The 21,101-nt window shown below is 43.6% G+C and overlaps 1 protein-coding gene across 4 annotated transcripts in view; it reads left to right on the plus strand.

The window, feature by feature from the left end:
• OBSL1 (obscurin like cytoskeletal adaptor 1) overlaps positions 1-21,074 on the plus strand; it is a 149,970-nt gene extending 128,896 nt beyond the window's left edge. For all 4 annotated transcript variants that reach the window (XM_070728524.1, XM_070728511.1, XM_070728531.1 and 1 more), the window contains 10 exons: positions 151-420; positions 1,684-1,950; positions 3,708-3,974; positions 5,119-5,231; positions 5,740-5,893; positions 6,689-6,850; positions 15,403-15,507; positions 17,130-17,396; positions 19,190-19,459; positions 20,701-21,074. In XM_070728524.1, the coding sequence (XP_070584625.1) occupies positions 151-420; positions 1,684-1,950; positions 3,708-3,974; positions 5,119-5,231; positions 5,740-5,893; positions 6,689-6,850; positions 15,403-15,507; positions 17,130-17,396; positions 19,190-19,459; positions 20,701-20,708 (1,883 nt within the window). In that variant the 3' untranslated portion in view covers positions 20,709-21,074. The remainder of the gene's footprint in view (positions 1-150; positions 421-1,683; positions 1,951-3,707; positions 3,975-5,118; positions 5,232-5,739; positions 5,894-6,688; positions 6,851-15,402; positions 15,508-17,129; positions 17,397-19,189; positions 19,460-20,700) is intronic.
• The last annotated feature ends 27 nt before the right edge of the window (positions 21,075-21,101 follow it).

Below are 21,101 nucleotides of genomic sequence, written 5' to 3' on the forward strand. Positions count from 1 at the left end.
CTGTCCCATCTCCCCCACCATGGGTGCCATGGGTTGGCTATCACGGTCCTAACAGATGGAGATACCACATTGGGAGGATCTACAGTCTCTTATTGGATTGGTTGTGTGTTAGCAAACTTTATATAAACTGAGATGGCGCCTTTTTCTCAGTCCCTAGGTTGGTGGAGATAATTTCTGAGCCGCACAATTTGACGGTGCTAGAAGGGGATGAGGCCACCTTCAAAGTGGTGATATGTCCAGCTGATGTCAGGTTGAATTGGCAGCTGAATGGACAAGAGGTAGTGAACAGTGAGCGGTTGACCATAACCAAGAATGGGCTTTGCCATACCCTCACCATAAGACAATGCCGCTTGAGTGACACTGGCATAGTCACCGTCCGGGCGGAAGGTCTGTCGAGTTCATGCAGACTCAGTGTGCAAGGTAAGAGGAACGGTAACACCATGTGTGTTGCTTTTTGATAAATGCAGATACTTGGGCAGAAGTACAGTGGTACCTCTACAAACTTAATTCGTTCCATGACCAGGTTCTTAAGTAGAAAAGTTTGTAAGAAGAAGCAATTCTCCCCATAAGAATCAATGTAAAAGCAAATAATGCATTTGACTGGGGAAACCACAGGGACGGTGGAGGCCCCGTTTCCTACCAGGAGATTCCTAGAGAGGCCCCATGGAGGCTTCTCCCCACCTTTTCCGTACCTGTTTCCTTCCAGGTGATTCCTAGGGAGGCCCCACAGAGGCTTCTCCCTACCTTTTCCGTACTGTTTCTTCCCAGGAGATTCCTAGGGAGGCCCCACGGAGGCTTCTCCCTGCCTTTTCCGGCCCTGTTTCATCCCAGGAGATTCCTAGGGAGGCCCCACGGAGGCTTCTCCCTGCCTTTTCCGGCCCTGTTTCTTCCCAGGAGATTCCTAGGGAGGCCCCACGGAGGCTTCTCCCTGCCTTTTCCGGCTCTGTTTCGTCCCAGGAGATTCCTAGGGAGGCCCCACGGAGGCTTCTCCCTGCCTTTTCCGGCTCTGTTTCGTCCCAGGAGATTCCTAGGGAGGCCCCACGGAGGCTTCACCCTGTCTTTTCTAGTTACAGTTTCGGAGGCTCGGGTTTGTAAGTGAGAAGAGGCAAAAAAAATCTTGAACACCCGGTTCTTATCTAGAAAAGTTGTAAGTAGAGGCATTCTTAGGTAGAGGTACCACTGTACTGTGATAGTAATTAGTAATCATAATTAGTCAGTTTCAACAGGGTTATCGGCTAATGTCACAGCTGTGTCCTTTCTTGTTTCCTCAATTCCATACTAAGAAAATATAAATTCTTTACTCAAAATTCTTTACTCTGCTTACTTAGTTTGCATAATTTATGCTGCTGCTTTAGTCCTGTAGGGAAGATAATAGAATCCCTTTTGGAAATTCTACTTCGACTTCCCTTCGTCTTTGAAGATTTATCTCGGCACAGCATGTCGAATTTTCAAAACTTTATCTCTATAGCCCTGCAGGTTTCTGAACTTGTATTTCTGAAAAATAAAAGCAGAGGTTCTGAGTCTTCTAAAGTCTATGTTAGTAAACATGCCAAATTCACCCAGGCCTTGGGAAATGGCTAGATTGCACTGAATCCTGGCTTGTTGTCTCTCTGTAAATAGGGAGGGATCGTGGCCTGGGAATGCATTTGGGTTAGTGTTCAACCTGAGGATTATTTTCTGCAGAGGCTCAGGTGCTGTTTGTGCAGACGTTACGTGATTTGGCAGCTGAAGAGGGACAGGACGTCCGGATGGAAGTGGAGCTGAGCGTGGAGAGTGCGGAAGTGCAGTGGATGAAACAAGGCATCTTGCTGCAGCAGAACCCGAGATATTCCATGGAGGTACAAGGGCCAAAAAGGGCTCTGACCATCCATCACATTGAGCTTGCTGACCGAGGCACCTATCGCTGCGAGAGCCTGCATGATCGCACCCAAGCCAGACTGAGTGTGGAACGTAGGTCTCATTTCTATCCTGGTCTTCTTTTCTATCACAGTTACACGTTGTAAATCCTTGAGCGAGGGTCAATGTAACTTTTTATCTTAGGTTTCCCCCGCACTTCCACTGACATCTCAGCTGAATGTGAGAATTCCTTTAACAATATTATCTGAATATTACCATTTGCTTAGGAAGCTCTGCTTGCTTATCGAATTTAACCCTTTCTGTAACCCTAAACATTCATGCGCTCCATATTCAATTCGTCTGATTCTTGTTTCGTTCCCATCCATTTTTTCCTTTTCTTCTTAGTGCAGCTAGACTTTCATCTTCCCTTCCCTCCCCTCCCCTTCCCTCCCCTTCCCTCTCCTTCCCTTCCCTTCCCTTCCTCTGTTTATGCTAGAAGGAAAGGTAACAGTGTCTGAATATGTGTATTTCTGGGTGTAAGAGTGATTTATGCATGAGTAAAATAACTTGGCATATGCAGATAAGAAATCATTTTTTTTAGTAAGGTGCATTATTTTATAGATACTTGTTTTTAAATAGTAATTTTTTAATTTAGTTACTGAAATCTCACTTTTGTCCTATCCTTGTCTTTTTGGAATCTGAACTTTAGCAGTTATATACCTAATGGCCAAGTGCAGTAGAAGATACTGCGTAAGACTGTTTGTTGCCTTTGTTTATCATTTATTTTTTTATATACAATGTTCACTTGAGTTAAACATGATTCATGGTAACGTGTCCACATTGCTTGCTTGGCAAAAATACAAAAGTGGGCTGCCACTGGGATTTTTTTAAATATCCCAGTTTACCCCAAAGTCCTGGGATTTCCTCTTAGTCTCCCATTAAATATTAGCCAGATGGAACCCTGCTTAGCGTTTGTGAGATTCATTAAGATTGCCCTAGTGCTAATACATTTCTTGTGAGGAAAAATTATCTCGAATTCTAGTTCAGCTAATTTCTTCTGATAAACGTTCAGAAGAATCCGTTCAAAACCTTCCACTCTATTAGCAATAAATGTATGAGGAACAACTGAGTGTGGAGTCTACTCATGTAGGTCAGAGAATCATACAACTTTTTTACTAGTGGGAATTATCCTGTTACAGTGGTACCTCTACTTAAGAACTTAATTCGTTCCATGACCAGATTCTCAAGTAGAAAAGTTTGTAAGTAGAAGCAATTTTCCCCATAAGAATCAATGTAAAAGCAAATAACGCATGCAAACCCATTAGGACTGAAATAAAAGCTCGGAATTTGGGTGGGAAGAGTAGGAGGAAGAGGACAGTCGCTCCCCAGAGCAAAGGGAGCGTTTCTTTTCTCTGGGCGCTGGCAGAGGTTTATTCCCTCTCCAAGCGCCCAGTGAAAGGAAAATGCTTTGTTTGCTCTGAGCTGCCAAAACCTCCTTAAGCACCACTGAAAGTCTCCTCTGGCAGCCCAGAAAAGCCCGAGATGGCCGGGATTAAAGGGGGAATGGCAGGAAATTGGCCGAGCCTTTGTGCCGCTCTCAAATTTCCTGTGAATTTTTTCCAGGCTCGGGTTCTTAAGTAGAAAATAGTTCTTGAGAAGAGGCAAAAAAATCTTGAACACCCGGTTCTTATCTAAAAAAGTTCTTAAGTAGAGGCATTGTTAGGTAGAGGTGCCACTGTATTCTGTATCTGCTGAATTAGAGTCTTGATACCAAATATGCCCTTACTGGCAACTTGCTTTGATTTGTAAGGAGCAAATAAGTTCCTTTCATGACAAAACTGGATCCATCACAGACTTTTCTTCTTCTCCAGCCCGGAAGGTGACAGTGAAGAAACCGCTATCGGATGTGGAAACATTGGAAAAGGAGACAGTGACGTTTGAGCTTGAGCTATCTCATCCCAACGTATTGGGGGTCTGGACGCGTGACGGCATCCGTGTGAAGCCTACTTCCACCTGCCAAATGAGCGCCATTGGTTGTGTGCACAGCCTGACGTTGCAAAGGCTCACGCTGGATGACATGGGGACCGTGGCCTTCACTGCTGATACTGTGCGGAGCTGTGCCCGCCTTACGGTCCGAGGTACTGGACCAGTGGAGGGAGTGTTGGGGGAGAGTTTTGCGTATGCGGAAGGGAAGCCACCAACTAGCCACAGTTAGCCACTAAACTTAATTGAAGTCTTCAATGAAAAACACTGCAGCAGGCTTTCTTTTAAAAATATATTCTACTTTTCCTCTTATCAAAATGCTTCTCTAAATAAACTATCACCTTTACATTTAACCACTATAACAAACTATCCACAATACTATTATATAACTCTTACTACATCCACCACTGCAACCACTAATTACAAACCACCCAACAGAAAACCACTCAATAACAAACCACTCTATAACAAACCACTGTAATAAACCACACCCATGCAAGGGTGTTACCCCTATTATATAGGTTACAGCCAATCAGGTTGTAGCACATTTAGCAAACCCATGATTACATACTGATTATGGGTTATACTAGCCTTTCCCATGGTTACAAACCATTTACTTGCATTGTAATATTACCTATAGAAATAAACTTATTTCTGACATGGAGGACTGTGGAAAGGCAATGTTGCTGCTGGAAATAAAGTAGGAATAAAACACTGCCACCACGCCCAGATTAAAGTAACATCCTGAAGAGCATCTAGCCGGCCACTGCAGGAAACAGGATGCTAGGCTAGATGCTCTTTGGGTTAGTCCTATTTTTCTAACATATTTAATGTCCAAAATTCAATGTGCCTGCACAGCAGAGCAGTTTTGAAAGCAGCAGTAGCAGCGTGGGAAAACTAGGCATGGGAAGTAGGAGAAGGTTCCATAGATAAATTAGTGTCTTTAAAATTGAGGATAAAGGATGTGATTTGGATAAGTACCCTTTCTTTAAGATTTAATCTTTTTAGTCTCCAAAATAGTTCATCTTCAAGCTACTTGCAACTGTATTTAGAGGTGCGGTGGCGCAGTGATTAGAATGCAGTACTGCAGGCTAACTCTGCCGGCTGCCAACAATTCAAATCTCACCAGGCCTTAAGGTTGGCTCAGCCTTCCATCCTTCCGAGGTGGGTAAAATGAGGACCCGGATGGTTGGGGAGGCAATATGCTGACTCTATAAACTGGTTAGAGAGGGCTCTCAAGCACTACGAAGCGCGATATAAGTCTAAGTGCTATTGCTGTTGCTATCTCTCCCCTTGCAGAGCCACCAATTACAATGCTGCGCTTGCCCCAGGACTTGGGAATTCCCGAGACAGGATCAGCTACCTTTGAGTGTGAGCTGTCCCGACCCCTGGCTGAAGTGAAGTGGTACAAGGTGAGGGCACTATTACCTATTGTCCATGTCCCCACTTCCTTGATCTTCTCTATCACTGCAAGAACGGGCTGTCCTGAAAAGCCATCCTGATTTATTCAAGGGAACATAATAATAATAATTTAATAATTTATTGGATTTGTATGCCGCCCCTCTCCGTAGACTCGGGACGGCTAACAACAATGATAAAAACAGCATGTGACAATCCAATAATAAAACAGCTAAAAAACCCTATTATAAAACCAAACATACTCACAAACACACCATGCATAACTTGTAATGGCCTAGGGGGAAGGAATATCTCAACTCCCCCATGCCTGGCGGTATAAATGAGTCTTGAGTAGTCTACGAAAGACAGGGAGGGTGGGGGCAACTCTTGATTAATACCATCTCCGTGTTCCCTCACTCCCCTCTGTGTCCTCAGAACCACCTGAGAAGCTGCCCTTTCTCCACCTTTCCTTTGTTCAAGGTCCAAAACAGACCCAGTCCTCTATGTTTCTAATTCCCATAGAATGGCAAGGAGATCCAGGTGAGCCCCAACTGCCGCATATATTCAGTGGGGCGTCGGCGTCTTCTGCAGCTCAACCATTGCAGCCTTGAAGATGTTGGCGAATATACGTGTGATGCCGGCGACTGCCGCGCTTCTGCTAAACTGAGAGTCTTTGGTATGGATGACAGCAGAAATGGAGGGGGGGAAGGCTTGGGATGGAGCTCGCTAGACCAGTGTTTCCCAACCTTGGCAACTTGAAGATATTTGGACTTCAACTCCCAGAATTCCCCAGCCAGCATTCACTGGCTGGGGGATTCTGGGAGTTGAAGTCCAAATATCTCCAAGTTGCCAAGGTTGGGAAACACTGCCCTAGACAAAGCATCCTCACTTGTCACGTTCTGGATGAGGGCAAGGCTCCTTTTGCTTTTCCGCTTCCCTGACCTTTGGCTTCCGTGGCCTGGAGCAGGCTGGTGAACATCCAATGCTCAGTGCACCTTTTATTGATTGATTGAAAGTGAGAGCCAATGAATATTTAAGTGGGTTTTAGAGGAGACAAGTAATGCATGGCTACTAGCTCATTCATTAGATAGCATCTCCATGTATATGCCTGAAATGGCAACTTTATGACCAGTAAAAAGGAACACAGCTTCCTGGAAACTTCTGCCAGGCCATTCTTAGAAATGGGCAATCAATTTCACATGCTGTTGTGCACATTCAACTTTGTACAGAACAAAGTATTTAATGAGAATATTTCATTCATTCAGACCTAGGATGTGCGATTTAAGTCTTCCCTTTATTTTTCTGAGCAGTATATTTTTCATAGTTGGCATCTGTTTGTTCTAAGTGACAACACAATCAAGAGTATTTAATTGAATATTTGAAGGGAATCCACACGAGTCCAAATATCATTTATGTAAAAACCTTTCAAATCTAATGGCATGGGCTTTTTCATCCCCCCCACCCCAAATAGAACGTCAGGTCCAGATTGTGCGAGAACTGGAAGATGTCCGTGTGCGGGAGAACGAGAATGCTGTTTTCATATGTGAGGTGTCCCTGGCGGAGGTGAAAGGCGAATGGTATAATAACGGAGAGAGACTCAAAGTCACCAGCACTGTGAAAATACGGCAAGAAGGTAAGTATGCCCTTTCATTTTCGCCAGGGCAATAGATATGAGATTTCCCTGATTAGAATACAAGGGGGAAGGTAGATAAGAAAAAAAACCCAACCAGTTATATTGGACAGCACATTTATTTATTTATTTATTTATTATTTATTAATTGGATTTGTATGCCGCCCCTCTCTGAGGACTTGGGGTAGCTCACCGCATATATAAAAGACATTATAATGCAATTGATCCAATGAAGACATCTCCCCCAGGCTTTTTATATTTCGTGTTCGGTGTGTATGTGCTGTATGGTTTTTAATTATTGGGGTTTTTATATATTTTTATTATTAGATTTGTCCCATTGTTATATTGTTTTTATTACTGTTGTGAGCTGCTCCGAGTCTTCGGAGAGGGGCGGCATACAAATATCATAAATTATTATTATTAATAATTATTAATATAATTAAAAATCTTTAAAAATTCTAACTTTAAAACATTCATTAGCATTCACTCAACAAATCACACTAAAGAAAAAAGCATTGGAGGTGACAAGAGGAATGAGGCAACAGTCCCATCTGAGACCTTAGCTTGCACAGAGTAGCATAAACATAGCTGGAGTTAAACTGGGCTTGGATGGTGTCACGCTGACCCAAACATTCTTATCATTAGTAGGAAATACTGTACGTGGAATGGGTGCAACCAGGGGTGGGCTACTGGCCGGACAGTGGGGGCAACGCAGTGGGGTAGCAAAAATGGAATTCCACCCCAGAGCACCCAATTTGAACTGAAAAATATTGAAAGAAAATGCATAAGCCACACTCACAATGTTGTAGTAAAAACTTTGGTCGCCCTTCACTGGGTGCAACTAAGGCTGATAACATCGTCTCTGCTGCAATCAGAATGTGTATGTAAAGACTGTAATGAAATCAACATTGTGCAGTGAAGGTTATGTGAGGCTCGTGTAATGAAGATCAAGTTAGTTGCAACTTGGAATATAAAAGAGATAAATTGTAAAGAACATAAACTGATGAAAGAGAGAAAGTGTGGGGAAAGTGTTTGGCCTTAGGGAGTGAAAAGGAACAACGGACCACTAAGGAGCTAAAAAGGCAAGTTATCTTTGGGAACGGGGAAAGTATGAAAATGAAATTCAAATAACCCCATTTTTATTTTATTTATCCACCTTTAAAGAGTCTATTATTCTAACCTGAAACAATGCAGTGGGAGGGAGGGTGGGAGGGAAGCAGGAAGTAGGGAATTAAGATAAAGAGAACGGTGTAACAGATTAAGCTTTGGCCAGGCGTGAAATGTACAGATCAAATTTTTTGCTTTCCAGTAGGTTGCTGAGAAATGAAGAAAATCTATTGTATACTTGTTGTTTTAGACAAAGTGTAAAGGTTTGAATTGTGGAATGTTATCCACAAGTAAGAAGCTTAAAAGTTAGTTGCTTATTCTAATAGGAGCAATGTATCACGGCAATAATGCACGCTTCTGAATAAATGGAATACTAAACTAAATGTTTCAGCAACATCCAAAGACTAAGATAAGAATGTGTGATGTTCCAGTAGTTCAGAGGTAGGTTGCTCCCGGTTTGGACTGAATCTATGGAACTGGAAGTGGGAATTTCCTCCCACTCACCAAACCGGGAGCAATCGCTGGTTGGCCACGCCCCCGAACTGGCTCTATTGGTGGCGCCTACTGTTTTTTTGCTTCTGCGCATGCACAAAAGCTTACTTTTCAGCACTGCACATGCGTGTGCACCCACACGGTGTGGGATGAAGCAAACCGGCAATGAGGTAAGTTAGAATTACCTCTGCATTAGTTGCTTCATGTATGGATGGATAAATTGTATTGTATTCATTAGATTTGTATGCCGCCCCTCTCCGTAGACTTGGGGCGGCTCACAACAGTGATAAAAAACGGTACATAGAGACAAATCTAATAATTAAAATCTAAAATAGCAATTATACATTAAAAAATCTAAAAAACTCCAGTAAATAAAAACATACATACAGTCATGTTGAGCACAGAAACTACATAGACAAGGGGAAGATGTCTCAGTTCCCCCAAGCTTGACGACAAAGATGGGTCTTAAGAACTTTAAGAAAGGCAAGGAGGGTGGGGGCAATCCTAATCTCCGGGGGGGAGCTGATTCCGGAGGGTCGGGGCCGCCACAGAGAAGGCTCTCCCCCTGGGTCCCACCAAATGACATTGTTTAGTTGACGGGACCCAGAGAAGACCAACTCTGTGGGACCTAATTGGTCGCTGGGATTCGTGCGGCAGAAGGCGGTCTCGTAGATATCCTGGTCCGGTGCCATGAAGGGCTTTATAGGTCATAACCAACACTTTGAATTGAGACCGGAAACTGATCGGCAACCAATGCAGACTGCGGAGTGTTGGAGTGACATGGGCATATTTGGGATTGCTCTCGCAGCTGCATTCTGCACAATCTGAAGTTTCCGAACATTCTTCAAAGGTAGCCCCATGTAGAGAGCATTAAAGTAGTCGAACCTCGAGGTGATGAGGTTCATTTATTCATATCATAAATGCATATGAGTTGTTGGAAGAACTTGAAAATCCAAGCCCTGTGTATGTAGAAAATGCTATGTTATTGGCTGAGATTCTGAATTACAGTAACCCCTTGCTACTTCGTGGTTCATCTTTTGTGGATTCGCTACTTCACGGGTTTTCAAAGGGGGCTTAAATCCATTAAATCCATTGAAAATTTTAAATCCATTAAAAATTCATAAAATTCTTCTACAGTACTACTGTACTCTATTAAAGAAACTGGTAAGATATGACATGTAGTTCCAGCTTAGAAACAGTATAGAATGACTGTTTAATGCAAAGGGTGGGTTTTAATAGTCCAAATACTTGTTAAATACATAAAAAAATATTTCCTCTACTTTACAGAAATTCATTTTTCACGGGTGGTCTTGGAATGCATTCCCCGTGAAAAACGAGGGATTACTGTATTTCCAGGGTATGTCTTACATATTGCAATAAGAGACACAGTTTTTAAAATGAATGTTTCAGAGACTAAGATGAAAGAGAAAATGGAGTGAATATTTGCAGGTTATTAAAAAATGGCAAAAAATAAAATAGAGCATGCTGATAAATTGTGTATCCTGGTAAAAAGTTCCTAAAACTGTGTTTCCTGGTAAAAGGCAATTTTAAGATGTGCAAATGCTGGTAGACAAGTAATGACCCATATGTGGTCGATTGCAAGAAATGAATGTTTGTTGAAAGAAACTGGCTGTGTAAGAGAGCATACTTCTGCTCCTCTCATAGGCCTATTGGAGGTGGGGGGGGGGAACCCTGCCTAAGCCAGGTGTACAAACCCTTTTGCAGCCCAAACCAAAGGGGACACAGAGGGAAGTGTCCATGGAAAGGGCAAGGAATGAATCTGCCTATGAAAAAAAATATTATTGCTCTTTCAGAAGAATGATCGACCTATTATTACGACCTTTAATTTATCAGGCAAGATGGAGCCTATAAGCAGATCAACAGATCTTCTTCCTACTTCATCCTGTCCCCCTTTCTGTCAATTAAAGGTACTTTTGGAACCATCTCTTCCAAGGGGACTTGACCTATTTAAAGCATTTTTCCTAGATAAAACTGCCAGGGGAATGAAAGACATTGAAGCCAGACAGTGTTGCTTCTCTGGGGTGGCCTCCCATAAGGGTTATGATTAGCTCCCCAAATATAGCTTTCCTGAAGCTAGTTAAGCCCAAATTAATTCAGGGGCTAATTGTGGCACAACAGGAGTTTTGTATTTTGACTTTAATTAAATATAACTTCAATTTAAATGCACCATGAATGTTTCATTGTTGCTACGAACTGCCAAAAACGTTGAGCTGTGGTCTGTAATTACATAAAATAAATAAACAAATACATATTTTTCCAGTTTCTTAGAAAAATGGCATTTGCTTGGTGTGGCAGAGACCTTTGTAGACCGAAAGGTGTAGAACAGATAGGATAGGATAGGGTAGAATAGAATAGAATAGAATAGAATAGAATAGAAGTGTGATTGGACACACAAGGAATTTGTCTTTGGTGCATATGCTAATTGGCAAACAGCAGAAAGCAATATGCTGTTCTTCCAGGAAATAGATATTTCCTTGCCAAAAAAAAACAGCTAAATGGCCGTGTGAGTCAGGTGCCTGGTCTGTTTCACATCTCCAGTCAAAATACCCATGGAAAGCAGTACCCAATTATGACCGAATGGGGAGGTGGTATGTCTGCAGAAACTGAAGTGGCCAATGATTGGTGAACAGATGGGATCTTATTATTATTTTTAAATTTAAAAATAATAATAAGATCCTGGCGTCTTGCTTTGATTAGTAGACTCATCATAAGATTTGTCTGTTTCATGATCAGACTCATCATAGACTGGATAGGAGCTTTTGTATGGGGCAAAAATAGAAAATACTGCTATGACAGTGAGTCAACTAAAAGGAGTTCTGAATGCTTTCAACAGGCTGTGGTTGACACAGAAACATTATGAGGATAGGTCCCTTAAAAATGCTTAGCAAAGTGTACACTGATATGTGACAGATGACAATTTGCCGCTAGATTGAAAACAAATTGGGGGAAAAGTCATCTGAGCAAATTCCAAGTCATCTTCTACTTGTAACAATGGTAGATGCTCCTAAAGTCATCTTCTACTTGTAACAATGGTAGATGCTCCTAAAGTCATCTTCTACTTGTAACAATGGTAGATGCTCCTAAAGTCATCTTCTACTTGTAACAATGGTAGATGCTCCTAAAGTCATCTTCTACTTGTAACAATGGTAGATGCTCCTAAAGTCATCTTCTACTTGTAACAATGGTAGATGCTCCTAAAGTCATCTTCTACTTGTAACAATGGTAGATGCTCCTAAAGTCATCTTCTACTTGTAACAATGGTAGATGCTCCTAAAGTCATCTTCTACTTGTAACAATGGTAGATGCTCCTAAAGTCATCTTCTACTTGTAACAATGGTAGATGCTCCTAAAGTCATCTTCTACTTGTAACAATGGTAGATGCTCCTAAGTATAATTCTCAGTTTTGTTTTGTTTTGCTTTTTTTTTAAAAAAAAGCTTAGCTGCAAACTCTTATCATTACAAAAACAAGACTTCCAAATATCTGGGCCAATATCTGGAGAGAAATCTGCAGGGCGGTGAATATCCTGAGAAAATATTTGAGTGACTTTTCTTATGCATTCATCCTTTGGAGGATAGTTTGGCTGCTTAAGGAATGAAGATAAAGAAATTTTAAAAAGATAGATCAAAGAGCCAACTTGAAATTAGTCTCACTGCGTTAAATACAAAGTTATTATATTCAGTCCTTCGGGGTAAGCTCCGAAAAATTAATTCTGCACACTCCAGTGAAGTCAATCAAAATGAAGAAAAACAAGCTTGCACGCTGCTTAGAGCACAACGGAATAGCACAACAAAGCAGGATATGAATGAGCAACTTGTGACCACACACAATTTTGCTTCCCGCTACCTCTGCAAGCTTGCTTGCTTCTTTTGCTTGGTTCGTGCCTCTTCAAGGCAGGTGATCAAAGGTATCACATCAGTGTACAGCTCATTCACATAACTTCAAACCTCATATGAATGGGGTGCAAACTTCCCTGCTTCCATTTTTCTTTGTAATTATTGGAGGAGGAATAAATGAAAGACATACCAATAGTTAAAATAAGTCAAGATGTATAAGACAGCCTGATTTTATGTGGTGGTTTCTTATGAAGCATAATTTCTCCCTGAGGAGGGGTTCACATCTTATTCTAAACAACTCCCCCCCCCCAAACACCTGCATTGTAATTGTTACATGCAAAGCGGATCTGTGATTAAAGAACCCACTGCAATTGCTTTGAAAAACATAGCAATAGCGCTTAGATGTAGACACTGTTTCATAGCCCCCTCTAAGCGGTTTACAAAGTCAGTGTATTACCCCCAACAATCTGGGTCCTCATTTTACCCACCTCTGAAGGGGGGAGGTCTGAGTCCACCTTGAGCCAGTGAGATTTGAACTGCCGAACTGCAGCTAGCAGTCAGCTGAAGTAGCCTGTAGTACTGCACTCGAAGCATTGCACCACCTTGGCTCGTATTTGGCCCCTTCCTAGTTTGTGATTCATTCTGTAATGGTAGTTGGGAATGATCTTGAAAGACAGGAGGAAAAGTCACAGAGACTAGAAAACATCTAAAAAGCAGCCCAGCCGCAGAAGCAATGGGGACATGGCAACATCTTAGTAGGGACCCTCTCTAATTATCTTGGGTTGTACAGTAAATGATGCAGAAGGAAGTCCTATTTCAAATTCAAAGGGGACAGAGATGGAGAGGATGGGAAAGGGGTTACTGGATGGCAGAGACACTCTACTTTCAAAAACATTTTATCCCCCATTAGGCCTATCAATGATCATGGGGCTCTCTCTACATGGGGCTACCTTTGAAAAGTGTTCGGAACTTCAGATCATGCAGAATGCGGCCGTGAGAGCTATTGTGGGGTTACTTAGGTTCTCCCACATCTCTCCAACACTCCGTGGCTTGCATTGGCTGCCAATCAGTTTCCGGTCACAATTCAAATGTTGGTAATGACCTATAAAGCTACATAGCATCGGACCAGAATACTTCTGGAACCGTCTTCTGCCGCACAAATCCCAGCGGCTGATAAAGTCCCACAGAGTTGGCCTTCTCTGGGTCCTGTCAACTAATAAACAATGTCATCTGGCAGGACCTAGGCAAAGAGCCTTCTCTGTGGTGGCCCCGGCCCTCTGGAATCAACTCCCCCTAGAGATTAGAACTGCCCCCACCCTCCTTGTCTTTCATAAATTGCTTAAGACCCATCTATGTCGCCAGGCATGGGGGAATTGAGACATCTCTTCCAGGCTTTATGTATGGTATGCTTGTGTTGTATGTTTTTTTTAAATGATGGGTTTTAGATGCTTTCTTTTAAATATTAAATTTGTTACATTATCACATTGTTATTATTATTATTGTTGTGAGCCGCCCCAAGTGAGGGGTGGCATACAAATCTAATAAATTATTATTATTATTATTATTATTATTATTATTATTATTATTATTATTATCAGGGGCAAAATATTCCTGGTTCACTTGGGCCTATCGGTTGTTGGAGAGCCGGTCACGAAAGGAATGTGAGGTTCTGCCCATCCACCTGGACACTGCCATTTGGGTTTTTTTCTCCTCTGTGCATGCACAGAATGCTTCTCGACCGGTTTTCCAACGACTGATAGGCACGAGCAAACCGGGAGCATTTCACCCCTGATCATAGTGGCTCCCCACCACCACCACTCCCGATTCATAGGAAGAGATATCCAAAGGAAGCCAAGCCTTGCTTTCTATCCAGGAAGCTCTCTGCTTGAAGCATTGACCTCGGACTGGCAGTGTGTTTGTGTGTGCGTGTGTGTTTAAGCATCTGCCCTTCAGCCAAAAAACCCTGCAAGGATGGTGAAAGATGTCTGCTCTAGTTTAGAAAGTAACCTTGATTGGGGGTGGGGGATGGATGGGAGTGAAAGCAACGTCTGCTAATCTTCAGCCTTGGCTTGGAAGACGTAAATGTAAAACGCTTCTCTTTTCTTTCTGACTAAGCTTACACCTAACTCTCCCTTGGGTGGCTTCCCACCAGTTCTTACTCCGTGCCTTGATTTCAAAACTGCAATGTTGTGGGGGGAGGGAACAAGATCACACCGTAGGCCAGTGAGGGCAAACCTATGCCAGGGGTCCCACAGGTGGCACGCAGAGCCATATCTGCTGGCACGCGAGCCGTTGCCCTAGCTCAGCTCCAATGTGCATGTGTTGGCTGATTTTTGGCTTGCACAGAGGCTCTGGGAAAGCGGTTTTGGCTTCCAGAGAGCCTCCTGGTGGAGGGGGGAGGGCGTTTTTACCATCCCCTGGCTTTGGAGTCTGGGAAGGGTGAAACGTGAGCCTAATGGGCCCACCAGAAGTTGGGAAACAGGCCGTTTCCAGCCTCCAGAGGGCCTCCTGGGGGCAGGGGAAGCTGTTTTCGCCCTCCCCAGGCATTGAATTATGGGTGTGGGCACTCGTGCATGCAAAATAGCATGTACACACACAAGGAAAAAAAGGTTTGACAACACTGCCATAGGCAACCCTATGTGCTGTTGTGAGCCACTCCAAGTCTTCAGAGAGGGGTGGCATACAAATCTAAATAATAATAATAATAATAATAATAACAACAACAACAACAACAACAACAACAACAACAACAACAACAACTGACTGACCTATACAATTGTAGCCTACATTTATTTTATTGCAATGGGAGGGAATATTCCACATACCCCAAGGTTTGAAAATTGTGGCTTAACAGTTGGGGGGGGGAAAGCCACAAAGGTTATGCTTTCATCCTTTAAAACAACTGTTATTTACTAATACAAATGTATCAGTGTTTATAAAGCCACACAAACCTTTCATGACTTCTGTCGGCAAGCTAGAGCCCTTCCTTCCAGCCACCAGTATCCTGACGGCTTCTAGCGTTCTAGGCCCCCTCATACAGTCTCACTGTCTCTCCTTAATGATGCAGAAAACTCTTTTTTTTCTTTTTTTTCCTCCCCAAGGAACCCGCCACTTCCTGCTTCTGAGCTCTGCTCGCCCTGAGGACACAGGCCAGGTCCGTTTTGTGGCCAAGACGGCTGCTTCGGAAGCCAGGCTGGAAGTGGAAGGTAAGGAAGCTACTTCTCTGTTGAATCCAATGTTAGGGCGAACTGGATTGCATTCAACAGGCAAAGGAAGAGTTTGTATTTGTGGTGGGAGAGCAGGGTTAGGGTTAGGCTACCCTAACCCAGGGGTAGGCAAAGTTGGCTCTTCTATGACATGTGGACTTCAACTCCCAGAATTCCTGAACTAGCATGATTGGCTCAGGAATTCTGGGAGTTGAAGTCCACAAGTCATAGAAGAGCCGACTTTGCCTGCTCCTACCCCTGCCTTAACTCTTCACAGGGAGGGGAGCACTGCTAACTGTACTGGCCCCAATCTGCTTTGAGACCTTTCCAGCAGAAGTGGGTTCCTCCCAGTTTGGACCGGTTCTATAGAATTGGTAGTAACTTGGCAGCCTGGGTCGCTAGAACCAGCAGTGACCCAGGCCTATCACGCCCCTGAGCTGGTTCTCCCATTGACGCCATCTTGTTTTTAGCTTCTGCACATGTGCAGTACCTTTCTTTAAGTACTGCGCCTGTGTACAAAGCTTGCGCCCCACAAGCACATCTTTGAGTGAACCGGCAGCAAAGGAAACTGGAACCTACCTCTGCTTACCATTGCGTGCCATAAGGCACACTTAAAAAATCAACGCACAGGAGTAGAACAGAAACAAAATTTTGCTTCCTTTGTTCCGAATTAAGTGCGGTTTAAAGTGATGGCTTCTTGATGTCAAATTTAATAATTTCTCCTTTTTGAGACATTAAAAATGAAGGGCTCTGGGAAGGAAGATAGTGCATTTCCAAATGCTACACAAGGACAAGGATTGTATGTTTATAGGCAACTAGACCAGGTCCTGTGCCTCTGTGTGTACATGAGAGTACACACAGGGAAACTATAAAGATTGGGAGAGACTGCTTGGGAAAGACTATATGTGAGGAAAACAACTGAAAATTGTATTCTGAAATTGCCCTCTCCAGTAATCTGTTTTGCTTTGATAAGTCTATAAATTACATTTATATGCACAGCAGTGTTTTCAAGCGAGGACAGAATTACTCACATTTGTTGCATTTCTATCCCATCACAATATAATAACTCTCAGTTGTTTACTAAGGCAGTGTTTCCCAACCTTGGCAACTTGAAGATATTTGGACTTCAACTCCCAGAATTCCCCAGCCAGCGAATGCTGGATGGGGAATTCTGGGAATTGAAGTCCAAATATCTTCAAGTTGCCAAGGTTGGGAAACACTGTACTAAGGGATATACAATTATTAAGAATTAAGAGGGTTGGACTAGAAGGCCTTCAAAGTCCCTTCCAACTCTGTTATTCTGCTTATTATATTTATGTAGCAAAATTAGAAAAATGTGGATGTGCAGTACTTTAAAAAAGCTTCTGCACATGAGCAGAAACTAAAAACAAGATGGTGTCTTGAAGCTATGATGAATTATGGCGAAAGGGTGGGGCATGATTCGCTTTTTTCCTTATTACAAAAGCATCATGATTCCAGGGAAGTCTCCGTGTGTGCAGGTGATTCAGAATTTATTATAACGAACCAGATCCCCTTTATTCATTTGCAAAAGTGAGTCAGGGATCTGGAGATGAGAAGCCAACTCCTCAGAGCCTTTTGGGGCCTGCTCTCTCCTCCTACAGCATTGCCGATTCGCATTGTGAAGCCACTGCGGGATAAAACTGTGCTGGTGCGTCACAAAGCCACGCTGGAGTGCACAGTGTCTCAAGCTCGAGGACGCGTGCGCTGGTTTCGGGGAGACACGGAGATCTTTGCCGGGCCAAAGTATGAGATCTGCAACTTGGATTGTTACCGAACTCTGGTTATTCATTGCGTGGAGCCTGCAGATGAAGGCCTCTATACCTGTGATGCCCTGGATGATCGTTCCACAGCCCGCCTGCTAGTGGAGGGTAAGAGTGTGAGTGCAGTGAGGAACCAACAGGGTGGGGAAATGGCATGCTGCCCCCACCCTCCTTGCCTTCCATAAGAACTTGAAGACTAGTGATGGGCGAACCCAACGGTGTTCGGGTTCGGCAAGTTCGGACGAACTTTACGCAAAATTCGGCTGAACCCGAACCGAACCCAAACTCGAACTTGAACGGGGAATCCCACCAAGAGATTCCAGGGGCAGAGCTTTGATGTCACGTATACCGGCAGATTGCTAAGGATGCCAAGGTGATCACTTCCTGGATTCCATATTTTGGGTTCGTGTTTGGCGTACCAAACACCGCAAAATTCTGTACGGACCCAAATTGTGTGAGTTCGGTTCGCCCATCGCTATTGAAGATGCATTTGTGCCAACAGAGCTGGGGACACTAATCATCAGCCCCTGCCTATGGATGAATGTATGTTGAATGGAAAGTAGGCTGGCGGATTGGAAATGATTGTTTTTAAATTAAATTGGGGGTTTGGACTGTTTGTTTTTAGTTAGTATTGGATTTCAGAATTGTATTATTTTTTTTACATGTTGTAAGCCGCCCTGAGTTCTTGGAGAGGGGTGGGATACAAATCCAATCCAATCAATACATACATACATACATACATACAAAGTAGGGGTCTCCAACCTTGGCATCTTTAAGAGTTGTGGATTTTAACTCCCAGAATTCCTCAGCCAGCTTTGACTGCTTCTGATGCCCAATTGACTTCACCATCGCATTTTAGTGACACTGCCCTAAACCTGGTATGACTTCTCAACATTTGAGAGAGCAGATAGATGACAGTTGTAGCAGAAGCCCCAAAATAGGACGGAGAACTTCAACCGATTAGGTCCCACAGAGTTGGCCTTCTCCGGGTCCCGTTGACGAAACAATGTCGTTTGGTGGGTCCCAGGGAAAGAGCCTTCTCTGTGGCGGCCCTGGCCCTCTGGAGCCAGCTCCCCCCTGAGATTAGAACTGCCCCCACCCTCCTTGCCTTTTGTAAACTCCTTAAAACCCACCTCTGCCATCAGGCATGGGGGAACTGAGATAACTTCCCCAGGCCTATACTGTTTACGTCTGGTATGTTGTGTGCATGTTTTTTAAATTATGGGTTTTTAGTTTTAATTATTAGATTTGTATTGTACATTGTTTTTTCTATTACTGTTGTGAGCCGCCCCGAGTCTACGGAGAGGGGCGGCATACAAATTAAATAAGTAAGTAAGTAAGTAAGTAAGTAAGTAAGTAAGTAAGTAAGTAAGTAAGTAAGTAAGTAAGTAAGTAAGTAAACAAACAAACAAACAAACTAAACAAATGTGTGAAGATCCCCGTGTGTCCCCCCCCCCGCCCCCAAGCATGCAAAAATCAGTCAATAAATCATCTCCCTCCTGTTTTGCACTATGTAGTTTACTTTCTTTCTGCCATTGTTCTGTCTGTTCCAGTCCTCCAAAACTGCTGTGCAGCTATGGAAGAAAGTTCCTGGTTTAGAATCTCCCACCAGGGTGCTTCTTTTGTTATACGCTCAGCTGCGTTTGCTTTTAATACCTAGACTGAACTGTTTTGTTCATCCAAAAGCAGTAATCATCTTTTCTTCCCTTTTTCACCTTTGCCTTGTTACTCTGGTTTTGACACAATGGGAGAGAGCCACATTGCTGTTGTCTGATACTTAAAACTGGAGACTTGCTCACCCGTGACAAATTATCCAGCAATCTGTTAGGCTACTTCGGCCATGTTCTTTAGAGAGCGGTTGCCGTGTCTCTAAACATTTTTGCTCTTCTCTTCTGCTGCAGCTGAGGGAATCCAGGTGATCCAGCCTCTGAAGAACGTGGAAGTGGTGGCTCCCTCGGAGGCTCAGTTTGAGTGTGAAATATCTGCCCCTCCAGACTTCGCTCCCCAGTGGAGCCTCAATGGGGAGGAGCTGCAGCCCAGCTTGCAGGTGCAGATGGAGAGAGTGGGGCACATCCATAAACTGAGGCTCTGCAGGACTAGCCCTAACATGAGTGGGATGGTGAAGATTGCCATTGGTAATACCCGTTCCAAAGCCCATCTCACAGTGCGAGGCAAGTATGGCTGGTGGGTTGTTTGAATGGGCGCGGGGAATATGTGAAAATCATTAAACTCTCTCTTTGTCAATGATCCTGTGATAAACCTGGTTGTTAAGACTAGTCTGAGACTTGGGAAATAATGTGAGAAATGGATCACATCTTCCATGGTTTGCCCATTACTATGGATCTGCTTGGGATATTGATCAAAGATAAAAAGGGCTATGTATAGTGGCACCTCTACCTAAGAACGCCTCTACTTACAAACCTTTCTAGATAAGAACCAGGTGTTCAATTTTTTTTTTGTCTCTTCTCAAGAACCATTTCCCACTTACAAACCCAAGCCTCTGAAACTATAACTAGAAAAGGGAGGGAGAAGCCTCTGTGGGGCCTCTCTAGGAATCTCCTGGGAGGAAACAGGGCCGGAAAAGGTGGGGAGAAGCCTCCATGGGGCCTCTCTAGGAATCTCCTGGGAGGAAACAGGGCCGGAAAAGGCGGGGAGAAGCCTCCATGGGGCCTCTCTAGGAATCTCCTGAGAGGAAACAGGGCCGGAAAAGGCGGGGAGAAGCCTCCATGGGGCCTCTCTAGGAATCTCCTGGGAGGAAATGGGGCCGGAAAAGGCGGGGAGAAGCCTCCATGGGGCCTCTCTAGAAATCTCCTGGGAGGAAACAGGGCCGGAAAAGGCGGGGAGAAGCCTCCATGGGGCCTCTCTAGGAATCTCCAGGGAGGAAACAGGGCTGGAAAAGGCGTGGAGAAACCCCCATGGGGCCTCTCTAGGAATCTCCTGGGAGGAAACAGGGCTGGAAAAGGCAGGGAGAAGCCTCCATGGGGCTTGAGCTACTTTTCCTAGGATTCCTCAACACTGGCCATGCTAGCTATGGTTGCTGGGATTTATAGTTCAGAAACAGCTGGGTAGCTATAGATTTCTATCCTATCCCTGGGAATATATATTTGAGGGAAGGGGATGTGGTTGAATGATTCCTCAGTCATTATAATTTTTTTATCTAAACCCGGGTTCCCAACATGGGGCCCATGCCCCACAGGGGGGCAATTTCATTTTTAATGGGGGCAATTGGAACCTTTTTTAAACCTAGTTGATGGCCTTTGAGGCTTCCTCCACGTGAGTAGTTCACTTTTTGAATAATAAGAATTATGTCATGGGGGTGGGGAGGCCTCAGGATTTTAGAGATGCTTAGGTGGGGCATGGCCGAAAAAAGGTTGGGAACCACTGGTTTAAACCATGGTTGTTGTTTTTACAGAGTGCTAGCATCATGAAAGCCATGTATAACAGTGGAGCAAAGTTTAACCTTGGAAAGCCAAAGAAACAAGTTGGGGACAGTTGTGTGAATAATCACATGCAAGAAGACAAGTCATCCATCGTGCCTTCTTCCTCTTCTGCATGACATGGGAAACACGTTTTGATTCGTTAAATGTTCTTAAGTCCTACGTTTTAAAAAAATGTTGCATTTGGTTGATGTGATGATCTGCTGGTCCTGGATCAACGGGGAAAAGACAAAGCACTGGAACTGTGTTACCTCTAACTTTATGTATTCTTCAATGGGTCTGATTTAGACCAACTGAAGGGCCAACTATTTTTTCTTTCTCCCCACCCAATAAAGCTCACTTCCCCTCACAGTTGAATTGAACTCATGGTATGTAC

Source organism: Erythrolamprus reginae, chromosome 1, assembly GCF_031021105.1.
Source record: "Erythrolamprus reginae isolate rEryReg1 chromosome 1, rEryReg1.hap1, whole genome shotgun sequence".
In the NCBI taxonomy this organism is placed as follows: Eukaryota; Metazoa; Chordata; class Lepidosauria; order Squamata; family Dipsadidae; genus Erythrolamprus; species Erythrolamprus reginae.